Source organism: Neovison vison, chromosome 8 (assembly GCF_020171115.1).
Source record: "Neovison vison isolate M4711 chromosome 8, ASM_NN_V1, whole genome shotgun sequence".
NCBI classification, from domain to species: Eukaryota; Metazoa; Chordata; class Mammalia; order Carnivora; family Mustelidae; genus Neogale; species Neogale vison.
Window position 1 is genome coordinate 40,682,163 of NC_058098.1, and position 13,556 is coordinate 40,695,718.

A 13,556-nucleotide genomic window follows, 5' to 3' on the forward strand; every position below is an offset into this window, starting at 1 on the left:
CCCCCCATCGGGCTCTCTGCTCAGCAGGGAGCTTGCTTCCCCTTCTCTCTCTACCGGCCTCTTTGCCTGCTTGTGATCTCTCTCTCTCTCTGTCAAATAAATAAATAAAATATTTTGAAAAATATTTATTTGAGAAAGAATCAGAGAGATAGAGAGCAAGCGCATAAGCTGTGGGGCAGGAGAGGGGTGGTGAGGGGCAGCAGAAGGAGAGGGAGAAGCAGACTCCCTGCTGAGCAAGGAGTCTAATGCAGGGCTTAATCCCATGGTCCTAAAACCATGACCTGAGCTGAAGGAAGACACTTAACCACTCAGGCACTCCTCAGAGTGTGTTTGTAATGACTTTCAGAATGATGTACTCCAGTGAGCTCTAATTATATTAAAAAAATGTATTCTTGGTCATAAAAATTATATAATTATATCAATAATGTGTTATATTTAATCACAGTTGTAGTCCCTAAAATTGCATTAATCTCTGCATTGCTCAGCAAAGGAGTGGCTGCTATTGTGAATTCTAGGATACCACAGAGTAGAATTCTTAACAACTGTGGCCCATTTAAGCAAACCCTACATGCTGAAATCTAGAGACTGGTTCAGACACACCTCAGAATGTAGAGTGGTGGCAGCCAAGGCCTGTCTTAACATTCAAACGTGAAGAGGAAAGTTTCTCCATGCTCAGTGTTTATTGTAGAAAGGTTGGCCACTGAGTAACTCCAGAAAAATTCCTGGAATTATGAGGGCAGTTTGCAAACATAGGTTTCCAGGAACTTGGCTAATCATTGGAGAGTAAAAGCCAGAAAGCAGGGGCTTTGGTGACTATCTCCTTTTCTTCCATGTTGTGGTGTCACAGTTAATGTTGCTGGATGCTGTGATGACAATATTCAACACAGTTCCTTCAGGAGAATCTTGCACCTGGCTGTGCAGGTGGGAACATAAAAGCTTTTTAGGACATACGTGGTTTCATGCTTGTGAGTCAGTGACATTTGAAGCTAAGAGACCCTCTACAATGATGTGTCCCTGAAAGAGCTCCTGTGCTCTGCCCCAGCTTGGGTGTGACAGAATTCCAAGAGGTAATTTATAGTCCCTAAAGCCAAAGCGACCTCTTTCGCATTCTCCTAAATCCATGCCTTGAGGTTCTGCCAAGGTCACATGCACTGCCGGGGGTGTTGGCCAGTAGACGCCAGAGAGCAACACAGAATTAGTTCATTTCCTTCCCTCAATGACCGTGTTGATTTTTCCTAGGCTTCAGGTGGCATAAAATCATTTCAGGGTGCTAGGAAGCTTCACAGGACACTGGAGAAACTAGATCTTTCCCATGTTCCCTAATAGGGCATGACAAGTTTTTGACCACTGAAGGTGGAAAGGTGCATAAGACAGACAAGGACTCTGCCTCATTAAGCTTATATTCCAGTGGGGTTACCCGTGTCCCAGGACACGGGACAGACAGCAGTTTAGAGTGTGATGAGGGAAGCACAAAGGGTCTAAAAGCCAAAAATGAGGAGTTTGGACTTTGGTCACAGTGTGGAGCAAGTCACTGGCATCTCTTAGTGTGGACATGAAATGATGTGGTTTATGTTTATAGAGATCATGGGCTTCCAGGTCCACCTACCACACAGTGCCGCCAGTTCAAAAGTAGAAACTGCATTTTCATCTCTCAGGAGATCCCAATATACATCTTTTCTACTCAAATGTGATGTCCTCAATGAAACCCCTTGATTACCCCCATAGGAAAAAATGTTCTTTTAAAAGAGAATTTTAGAAAAATCCTATTCCAGGTGATTCTATGAGGTCTTTCCTCTCCTTCTCAAGAGACTTATTCCGGGTTAGTAGGAGCAGCTTGCATAGAATAGCATTTGTTTCATGAGCCATTTCTTAGGTCATTATTATAATTCCTTAGACAAAAGATGATTTTAAAAACGCCGTCAGAAATAGAAGCTGGAGCTCATAAGTTTGAGAAGCTGATGAAGCTTGCATAGATTGTAACCTCGTGTCCCATAAAAATGGGGCCCATTCACACCCTGATTTGCAGAGCAAAGGAAAGAAAACTTGAAAGGAAAACTTCATGTTGCCCAATTTTTTAAGGAGGTTAAAGCAAAAGTAATTCAAGTCTGAGGCTGAATAGAATTTATGGAATATCATTTGCTATGGCACATATAACGTCAAGTGAAATGAGAGAACATGTGTAAAGAGATTAAAATGATAAGTGCAGAATTTCCCTTCTCCCTTTTATATATGACTAATCCTAGAGGTCCTGCTAGGAACACCATCATTAAGCTGAACAAAATAAAGTCAGGGGTAAGGACCATGGGGAGAGGTGTGATGCACAGAAGTTTTATTGTGAGCAGGTGAGCTTCAAATTTATATGTTCCAATTGTATCCAGGATGATGGTACCCACGTGTTGAGTAATTGTAGCATCCAAACCACCAACTTTTCTACATTCCCAAGAGGAGTCCTTGGGCCCCACCTGTACTCTATGATGCAGACTTTAAATGGCAGATTGGGTCACCCCATGTCTCTTGGTGTGGCCATCAGGAGGCACTCTGAAACAAGCTTTCTTCTCATAGGTACCTACAGTTTCATTTCCTTTCTTTGGAATTTGAAACAGTGTTGCACCAGGATGGGAGTCTCTGAAGGAGGTTATGGTAAATTCCATTCATTCCTTGGAGATGGGAGGATGAATAATATACCAGGCACTCGACTAGGGGAATGGATAGAAGTCAGGTGGACCCAGGCTTGGATATGGGCCCTGCCTTTTGCTTGAGTTTTCTGAGTCTCTTTTTCTCTTCTATAAAATGGGAAAGATTATATACATTGTCAAGGGAGTTTGAGGGTTTAGGCAATTTGATGTGGAAGCCAGAGGTGGCCGGGCTCTTAGGGACAGCCTAGACTTCCACCCAAACCACCATAGCCACGTGCAGTATCTGTACTCCGTCTTCAAGCAGAATCTGGTCTAAACCACATTGGTGATTGATACTGAGTCTACTAAAACTTATATAATGGTCAGACTGTATTTTGCACACCTCTTGGTAACTTTTAATATATACCCAAATTAATCATCTTTGACTGATGCCTCCCTCAATACACTAAAGTCACTGTCCTTTATAGACCAACTCATCTTCATAGTTCTTCCCTGTTTTTTTCATTGGGTTGTTGTGAAGATGGAATACAATAATGCATACAGATGCTAAGTAGAATGACTTGCACATAATAATTGCTCAATAAATATTAATAGTAGCTGCAAAAACAACTATTTACTATTTCCTGTTTCAAGATTTCTGCCATGTGGGTCCAGGTTTGTTTATTTATCTTTTTAAGATTTTATTTATTTATTTGACAGACAGAGATCACAAGTAGGCAGAGAGGCAGGCAGAGAGAGAGGAAGGGAAGCTGGATCCCTGCCGAGCTGAGAGCTGGATGTGGGGCTTGATCTCAGGACCCCAGGATCATGATCTGAGCCGAAGGCAGAGGCTTTAACCCACTGAGCCACCCAGGCGCCCCAGATTTTATTTATTTATTTATTTGACACAGAGAGGCAGAGAGAGAGAGAATAAGCAGGGGAGGCAGCAGGGGGAGTGGGAAAAGCAGACTCCCCACTGTGGATGTGAACCTAGTTTGTATAACCTCTACACTCTCCCAAAGGAAAATACTATAGTGCTTTCATGTTGACAACCTCCCACTTCTCTCCCCAACTCACTAAGTAATTTATAAAATGTTTCTCTACTGTGCATGTACAAGAGATTACAAATAGAAAAGTGAAAAGAATGGGTGCTATCAAGATAAGACATGACCCTCATTTTCTCAAGTTTATGAATGACTGTTGATTGTGGTCATAGTTTGGCTTCCCCCTAAAAGCAGATTCAGAGGCAAGGGTTTATGTTCAAGTAGCTAATTGGAGAGACAATTTCAGAGAAGGGAGTAGGGAAGACAGATAGATAAAGGAAGCCAATAAGAGTACATTATTGAGCAATTGGCCACTACGGACAACTGGGGGGTAATCCCATGGGGCAACTCAAGGAAACTGCATAAAGCAGGCACATCAGTATTATCCCCCCTGAGGGGTGAGTGAGCTGGGACACTTGCCCACTATCTCTCACTAATCATGCCTTGACGCATCCTGGTGGTAGCCTAGATTTCCTGACACTTTGGCCCTACCTCACATGTGGTATCACTGTGGGCACCAGAGAGAGCCCAAAGTTAAAAGGCCACAGGTGCTAGCAGCTGTAATTCAAGCCAGTGTGCAAAGATGGCACAGGCCAAAGGGATATATATGGGGCTGTCAACATCTGCTATGGCTGTTGAACTTGTTAATATGCAGTATTGTTTGTGTATGTGTGTGTATTTGTGTATGTATATACACACATAATATATATGTGTGTATATATGTGTACACACACACACACACGCATATTTTTAAAAACTCTGCCTTGTCCTTTTAAAAGCCAGCTAAGACTCCGCCATCGTACTGACAGGCGGGGGATGCTTCACTCTTGCCTACTGTGGTGGCCTTTGCTCTCCTGGGGAAAGCTGGTGACACCCTTTTTAGCATTCTGCTGCCATGCTCACTGCAGTGACAGCGGCCAGTGTCACTCTTATTACTTCACCTGTTTTATCTTTTGTGAAACTCAGCCTTTAGCCAGAATTGGCTGAGTGGCTGCTCTAGCGATTGCTTAACGGTGAGCCTCCTTCAGCTCATTTCTCTCAAGTAATTTGATTTCATCGTGCTATCAGAATTGCTTTTATGGTCTGGAAGGAGGCCTGGGGGAAGGGGTTGACAAAAGCCATTTTGAGATGAAAAAATAAATTCATTGTCCTATACTTCCTCATGCCCACCCATACACCCCACACTCCAACACCTCCATGCACCCTCCATCTGTATCCCTCTACCTTTCCTCCTGGCCCAGGACAGGTGTGTGTGTGTATGTGTGTGTGTGTGTGTGTGTGTTCAACGAGGACTGGAGAGGAATGTTCTGAGAAAGACACAACTCATCTCACACTTTATTTCCTTTTACCTGACTTTCTAAAGTACACTGCTGATGTCCTTTGGTCCCCACACCAGAATTTCTGTGCTAAGATGGAAAATGTTATGGTTATACCCTCTTGAAATTGAAGCAAAGTCTAATTTCACTTGCTAGTCAACATTGACAATCCCAGTTCAATTGATGGTGACGTTTCAATAAACCCAGTGATACATCCCTTCATTTAGGACAGTCAGATATTTTTATCAGTCCTGAAAAGCCCATGCTTTGGGGCTGCACAATATTTTACTTGAGTTTGTATGTAAGTGGAAGGAAAAAAAAAAAAAAAAAGGCACCAATGTGCTTCCCTCATTGAAGACTTGATAGGAAGGGAGGGCTCAAAAGTGGGTGCAAATGTAATGTGCAGAGTTCCAGGGAGTCTTGTTTTTTAACTGTTGCTTGTAACTTCTGAGTATCTATGGCAATTCAGTACCAATTTGGCGCTTGTAGTCACTGAGCGCTGGTTAGTATGACAACCACTCCGTAAATAATATGCAGTGCATGTGGGGGTTTGCGATTCCACAAATTTGCTAGTATTTTAGCACACCTTTGGGCCAAGTGCTCTCCTTGTTGGGGTAAGATTATGTGGCTAAACACCCTTTGAAGTGAAGATCGCTTCAGAAGAATTTGTGCAGCTAAAAATAAAACCGTTCAGGGCATAAACAGTGGTTTTTGCTCTTCTGAGCTTTGCCTGGGCAGTGATGTCTAGGTTGCATTATTCTTACAACTGCTAGAAAGGGATCCACAGTTAAAGCAGGGGTGACTCCTGGTGCCTGGGCTTGAAGGGGAGGTGGGACAACGCAAGAGAGACAGGCTGTGGCTAGGCTGTAAATAGTAGAGAGGGTCAACATTTTATTACATGGTGTAATTATGCCTGCCATTATGTTCAATTTGATTTTTTTTTTCAGTAAAAACATTGAAATAATTGATTTAGGGCATAACCATATGCCTTTCTGTGATAGGGTAATCTACAGCTACAAAGCATTCTCTTCTTTTAAGTTTAAAACAAAAGCTGCTCCATTGTTTCTGCTTCCAAAAAGGGTAGTTTTACTGGCAAAGTTATAGCTATCTTTATTTCAGTAGGATAGGCTAGACAGGCTAGATTTTCAGCAGGAGATATTTTATTTTATTTTTATTATATTTTAATCTGAATGTCATTAACATACAGTGTTATATTAGTTCCAGGTGTTCAGTATAATGATTCAACAATTCTGTATGTTCCTCAGTGCTCATTGTGATAAGTTTACTCCTATCCCCTTCACCTATTTAAGCTAGCCCCCTCCCACCTTCCCTCCAACAAAGACCAGTTTGTAGAACATGTTTTTTTTTTTTTTTTGTTTTTTGTTTTTTATTTTTAAGATATTTTATTTATTTATTTTTTCTTTTTTTTTTTTTTTTTCCCAATTTATTTATTTTCAGAAAAACAGTATTCATTATTTTTTCACCACACCCAGTGCTCCATGCAAGCTGTTTTTTTATATCAGGGACATACATTTAGTTTCTACATTGGAACCTATGGACAGACTTGAGGATATAGGAAAATTATCAACAGCAAAAGAAAAAAAAGGATGAAAGCTAGAGAGGAACAGTGTCTATGGCAACATCGAGACCAGACTCATTTTAGTTGGACTGAAACATTCCAGGTTTTTAACAGTTCTGACAAACAAACAATTCAATGGCTGGGTAGAAACTTCAGTGAGTCTTCATGGCTCTATCTTTCTGCAATTTGATGAAAAGAAGTACCTGTTTAATAACTGAGTGAGAGAAAAATATTGGTCTAGTGGGTTATTTGGTGTGTCATGGATAAAAACTATTGAAATTCAATTTGCTGTTTCAGTTTTTACCTCTTTTGTTTAATTTTTTTAATGTTCTGTTGATATACTTTGTCCTCTCTTGACTGAAATAGTCTCTGCTTGGTAGGGAGAAAGTAGGCACGTCATAAATATCTGTGTTTCTAGCTCTAAAAGGTATTGATTAACCTAAAGCTGCATTTAATGGCTTTAGATGTGGCAAGAAAATATATTTAGCATCTTGACGTGTTAACTAAGTAGATAAATAAATCCATTATTTTAAACTTTCATCTACTTCTGGCGGGAGTGTAAATTGGCGTAACTGCTTTGGAAAACTGGCAGAATCTACCAGAGTTTAACATCTACATAAGCTGTGGCCAGGTGGCCCCAGGTTCCGGGTAAATGCTCCACAGAAACTGTGCTAATGTCCACCAAATGACCTGTGTGAGAATGTTCATGGCAACTTTATTCCTATTTGCTCCAAACTGGAAAAACCCAACTGTCCATCAGCACTAGAGCGGCTAAGTAAATTGTGGAATATTCCTATGCTAGAACACAACACTGTAGAGAGAAAGAATGCGCTTGTGCTTGCGTAAAAACACGGATAAATCAGGCAGGCACCATGTTGAAAAATGTGGACAAAAAAGGGTGCATGTTGTATGTTCATGTATTTGAAGTGTAAAAACAGACAAAACCAATCTATGACAATAGACTAGAGAAGAGAAGTTTCTTTGTGGGGTAGATACTGATTTGGGACAAGGCAGCTTTCTGAGGTGCTGGATATGTTTTATATCTTGATGTAGATGAGGGTTATATGTATGTACATAAGTCTGTGTGTGTGTGTGCGCGTATCTAAAAATCTTGCAAGCAATTTCAATACAAAAGTAAACAAAAAGAAAAAAAATCACATATATGTTTGGTAAATCAACATTCACTACAAAAGTTCATCTTAATAATCCTTACTAATGAATAAGGAACTAAGATGTGGAATGCCAGCAGAAAACACAGATTCTGTGCACACCTGGACATATACAATTCCCTGCACGCCAGGCCCTAAATAATTAATGACTTGTTCAGCCTCATTGACCCTCATACTTGGAAGAGATTTTCTATGTCATTTAATTCAATGATTCATCTAAAGCTTGTCTGCAGCCTTCCCTCTGGGTGGCCATTCTGCTTTTGTGAACAAAAGCCCTCGGGTGACTAGAATACTGTTGTGACCTCCTGAGTCACAACAGGAGTGGAAGCCCATCCCCAGACAAAAATTCCATCCTGTCTATTCATTGGTTTTACCGGTAACCATTGGGGTCTTGCAGTTAAGTGGACAAAGGATTGTGCTATGGCTGTGTCCCCTGAACCCCATACTTTGTCATTTATATATATATAAAACAAAGTTCAGGGTTTAGGGGACATATGTGTGTGTGTGTGTGTGTGAGTGTGTGTGTGTGTGTGTGTGTGTGTGTATTTGTTTTTTTTCCCCATATAGGCGTATTTTCAGGAACATTTATTTTATTGTTTCCCCCCTTTTTAATTAATAACAGTGCACCATTTCACCGGGAACTGTGTTCTCTCATATACATCTTCTCAATGGTTCCCTCTCAGGGATGCAATGGGATATTGTGGATATGTCACTTTGCTTGGATGTCTCAGGATCCCTTTGCTCTCCCATGCTCTAGAGCTAAACACTCCTGTTCTCCCAGTGCTCAGCCTCTCCTGCTGTCAATACAATGATTCATACATCCACAGTCCATTCCATCTTTCAACACACATTTATTGATCATCTTCTATGTGCCAGCAATGTTTTAGGGATACAGTGATAAGCACATAAGAGACTTGTGGCATCTGCCTCTTTAGGCTTTCACTCTACTAGGGATATTAATCAAATATGTACATAAATAACTACAAAATGTAAAAATGAAACTCTGATGAGCTGCCAGGGAAAGGTTCATGATGTTATGAAAGCATCAAATAGGGAGTCGTCCTCATCAGAGAAGCCTTCTCTCGAGAAGTGATGACGGAGTGAAGCACAAATGAAAGTTAAAATAAGCTAGGAACAGAGGGAAGAAATGTCATTTCAGGAAGAGGATAGAGCATGAGTAAGGCCTTATGGCAGGAAGCAAAAGGAAACATGCCACATTCGAAGGACAGAAGGAAGGTCAGTGTAGCTGGAGTTGAAAAAGCAAAGAGTGATACAGTGTAAGAAGAGCCTAGAGAGGTAGGAAAGAGTCCTACCATTTGGGGGAGAGATGTTAGCATTAATTTGGCTTTCAAATGCTTATGGAGAACATACCTTGGAAAGTAGCAGATCAAACTAAAGAGAAAGAAGGGTTTTTGAGATAGCACAGCTTAAATTAGTAATTTGGGAATAGAAAAGTTACATCAAGGTGAATGGGGAGGCAGTGGCATGGAGGTGGTTGTCAAAAATGACCAGGTCAAGGGACTGGCAGGCCAGGTGTTGGGTGGATCATCTTATTGGACATTGAAATCACTCACAATTATGACGAGGCTTGAGGTGGAAATGAAAACCGTAACTCAATGCCAGAGGCTTTTATAAATGTGGGAAAGTGACTGGGAGGTTACAAATAATTAAGAACTGACCATAGTTGCCATGGTTCTATAACAACTTGTATAATTTCTCTGTGGGGAGTTACATCTCCTAAAGGTTAATGCTGATGGCCATTGCAACTGAGCATGATTACAGTATTTATTAGCTTTATATAGCCCTATAATCCTATGATTTAAGTACTTCTTAAGCATAGCAAAAAGTTGGAGAAGAATTTCATGGGAGGAGAATAAATAGGGAAAGCTAAGATACAAGTCTAGGAAGGCCCCCTGTGGGGACTTATGCTAAGAAAGGTACAAAAGTTTCCTCTGTAGGAGCTGAAGCATCAGCAAGGCCACCATTGCTTTGTGTAAGGTTGTGGTAACCATACTTTAGGAAGGGTCAGTTGGAAGTGGTGTGATGGACAGATTGGGAAAGGGGAGAAGACCAAAAGAGCACAGTTATGAGTCAACTACTGTTGTTGGGGTGAGGGCTGATTGGACTTTGAATGATATCAGTGGGCAAAGAAGGGAAGGAAAGCGTGGTATACAATATCTCAGGGGACTCACTTATCAGCCAGGAAAGCAATTAAGTACTGTAGTGACTAGGAGAGAGAGAGAAATCCATAGGCAGAAACCAGAAAATCAGGAAGAAGTTGATTTTGTGGAAGAATACACCTTACATTTCTAGTTCTGGACAACATCAAGGGGGGGTATCCAGCTGATGACAAATGTAGTGCTAAACTCCAGGGAAAGGTGGACCGGAAAAACCCCCATTGTTAACCCCTAACCATAGATGCCCATCCTGGCCTCCCCTTATTTTCTTTTCAGTCCACAAGACCTTCTCCCTTCACTTCCCCTGACTTCTTTCACTCATTCCTAGTTGCTTACAGCTTACTTCTGAAGACCATGTCTCCTCAGCTCCCCGCTTTGTTGTTCTCTTCCCCAAACATTCTCTGGTTTCTTAGAAAGCCTCCTCTTTCTTGCTTGGTTCCTCTCATCTGTGTCCCTACAACCCTGATGTGCTTGTCATGCTTCCCTCTTATCTATTTCCTCCCTCTGACTTTGGGCTTTAGAGGACAGGGACTCATTAAGTGGGTCTATGTATTTTTTTCTTTTCTGGTTCAGTAATAATTTGCTTAATGAATTAGCTAATTAACACATTTATTTTAAGGGTTTTACATTTTGAAGTCTTCATTTAAGGAAAAAATAAATGGGATGAGGGTACCTGGGTGGCTCAGTGGGTTAAGTCTCTGCCTTTGGCTCAGGTCATGATCTCAGGGTCCTGGGATTGAGCCTCATATAGGCTTTCTGCTTGGTGGGGAGCCTACTCCCCCTTCTCTCTCTGCTTGCCTCTCTGCTTCCTTGTGATCTCTCTCTGTCAAATAAATAAATAAATAAAATCTTAAAAAATAATAAATGGGATGAAAATTCAAAACAAATCCATAATCCCAAATGTCACAGATCAATTTACAAAGTTTGGGAAGTTGTGCACATTTTCCCTATGGTCAAGTGCAGCTGGGCCCTGCTTTATTTTGTCCCCTTTTCTAATGCACTCTCTTATGAAGTATGTAGAAACCTAATCAGAAAAAGCAACATTTATTCTTGGAAGTGGGGACAAACTTCTCCTCTCTCTTGCTCTTCCTCTCTCACATTGTCTCTGAAAGTCTAATGAGATTTAAACGTTCCGTATGAACTACTGGAATATGTATTTGCCTTCCAATAAAACTGGGTCTTTTAAATCCCAGATCTCCCATTTCAGCAGTACCTCTCTCTGCATCTGCACAGCACAATGTCACAGGAGCACCCTGATTCGAAGGCATGTCAGTGGCTGACACTGCAGCTGGCTCACCCAGAGTAGAGAGGAAGAAGACTGAGTTTCGAGGTTGGGAATGGCATACATTTAATGGAAACTCCTAGAAAAGGGAGCCAGGGGAGCTCAAATAGGTAGGAGGAAACCTCAAAGGTAGTGTTGAAAAATCCAGGAGGAGAATTTGCAAATCTAAAGAGACGAAAAGTAGATTTCATAGTTGTCAAGGGCTGCGGTAGAGGGATACTGGGGGTGACCGTTAATGGGTGCAGAGTTTTTGGGGAGATGATGAAAATAATCTGTAGTTAGTGGTAATGGTTGCACAACTTCATGGACATATCAAAAACACTGCATTGAACATTCTAAACAATAAAAAAATAATTAAAGAAAAGAAAATGCAGGATGTGAAACATGGAAAACTAATCAAGCTAATACAATACAGAGAAAGATGAAGACTGATGGATTGATTGCCTGTATGGAATCTGGTGATTAGGAAGCCAGTGGTGAGCTTAAAGAGAATAGTTTCAAAGGAATAGTCACTCCCATCTCTTCTTCTTTCTGCCCCATAAATATATAGTGTGTAAAGTTATTCGTTCATATACATTCATCTCTATTGGCAGAATGTCCGGTGGTTTTGCAAGTTTAGGGATAGGTTCAGTTTACATAAGCTAGAGGGATATTCCAGATGAGCTTTGGGAATTATGATTATCTGTGCTCCTGCTCAGTAGGACATAGCATAAGTGTCATTCGTCCTGTCCTTTGAAAACCAGATCTGTAGTGCAAAACCAGGTCAGTTCGTATAGTCTTCATCTCAGATGTAATTTCCAATGACCCTAAATGGAGCAGGCATTACCTTCTTTGAATTCTGATAATAACTTCTAGTTGTATGGCTATTCTGCAAGTTGTTTGCCCTGTCTTGCATCAGTTCATTGACGGAATACTGCTGGCCCTATGGCCTGTGTAGGTCAACCACATGTATTCTGTAGCCATATTTACTTGATTTGTAAATTAAGGGTAATAAACCTTAATCTGAGCACCTCTTCTGAGAATATTATATGAAAGTGCTTTGAAAACTACCAAGCAAATGTAAATATATTTTTAAAAAAAATTTATTTATTTGACACAGAGAGAGAGAGATCACAAGTAGGCAGAGAGGCAGGCAGAGAGAGGAAGGGAAGCAGGCTCCCTGCTGAGCAGAGAGCCCGATGCAGGGCTTGATGCGGGGCTTGATCCAGAACCCTGGGATCATGACCTGAGCCGAAGGAAAAGGCTTGAACCCACTGAGCCACCCAGGTGCCCTGTAAATACATTTTTAATTGATTCTGTTGTAGAATTGAAGACAGTTAAATCCTTTGTTGCTTGTTAGCCTTAGACTGGTATAGGACTGATCCCCTTAATGCCTTTATGTATGGTCACAGGCCTCGCATCCATGTATAGCTTGCTAAGGCCTGCCTTGCTCAATAGTAATTGGTTGAATTGAATACTGTTTAAATGAGAAAAATTTAGTGTCACACCATGATTGAATTCTCTCTTGTCTTCATCTTTCTTTGTTAATTTGTTTTATTCTGCCCTTCACTTAGGTTTCCCAAATGAGCCTGCTTCCATCATTGCCCTCAGCACCATTAAGGAATGGCTGTCCAAGAATCATCACGAGGTAAGAGGAACAACAAAATTAGAAAACATTTAAGATGGCCTCATTTGATCCTCAATTTCAGAAAAAGCAGAAAAATATATCCATAAATATCAAGTAAACATAATCATTGAGATGGGCCATGCTTAATTGGGGTTATATGGAGGATTGAATATTTTCCTGTAATTAATTTTCTGAAGGGATTTTGGTGATTGATTTTGGTCGTGAAGATAGGCAGAACGATCAGATTCACCTAGCCATGATCTCATTTTTACGTTAGGTTTTTAAGTCTCGTTTTTTTCATGAAGTTATCTTTGTTGACATGGTGTACATTTTTTGGTATCCTGAGGTCTCTTTATTTATAATTAATCATTTCCATAAAGTAACTTCTGAATGTGAGATTAGAGTAAGCCTGGATAATTGATAGCTAAATTCCCATGATCAGGATTTTTTATGAAACTAAATGCTTCTCTCTGACTTTTCACCATGCCTCCTATTATGTTTATTTAATAAAATATTTAGGCTGTGTTTATTGATGAACAGAATTACTCAAGTTAACAAAGCAACAGAATAAGTAAAGACACTGTGGAGGCTTAGATTTCAGAGTTCGGGCAACTAACTGATTGTAACAATAGGTTTCGTACAGTGCGCAACCTTGTGTGTTTTCCTTCCAATTTTGTTTTTCTCCTCAGATATTCATATAAGTGCTATAAAGAATATTATCCCATTTAAGATAGACCATGAATTTAGCTTTCTTCTTGGGTAGGACATG

At 40.6% G+C, this 13,556-nt stretch overlaps 1 protein-coding gene across 1 annotated transcript in view; it reads left to right on the forward strand.

Moving 5' to 3' along the window:
- The window catches only part of MACROD2 (mono-ADP ribosylhydrolase 2), a 1,971,347-nt gene that overhangs the window by 1,448,624 nt on the left and 509,167 nt on the right, over positions 1–13,556 (forward strand). Inside the window, exon 8 of the mRNA XM_044263475.1 lies at positions 12,735–12,808. Within this exon, the coding sequence (XP_044119410.1) occupies positions 12,735–12,808 (74 nt within the window). The remainder of the gene's footprint in view (positions 1–12,734; positions 12,809–13,556) is intronic.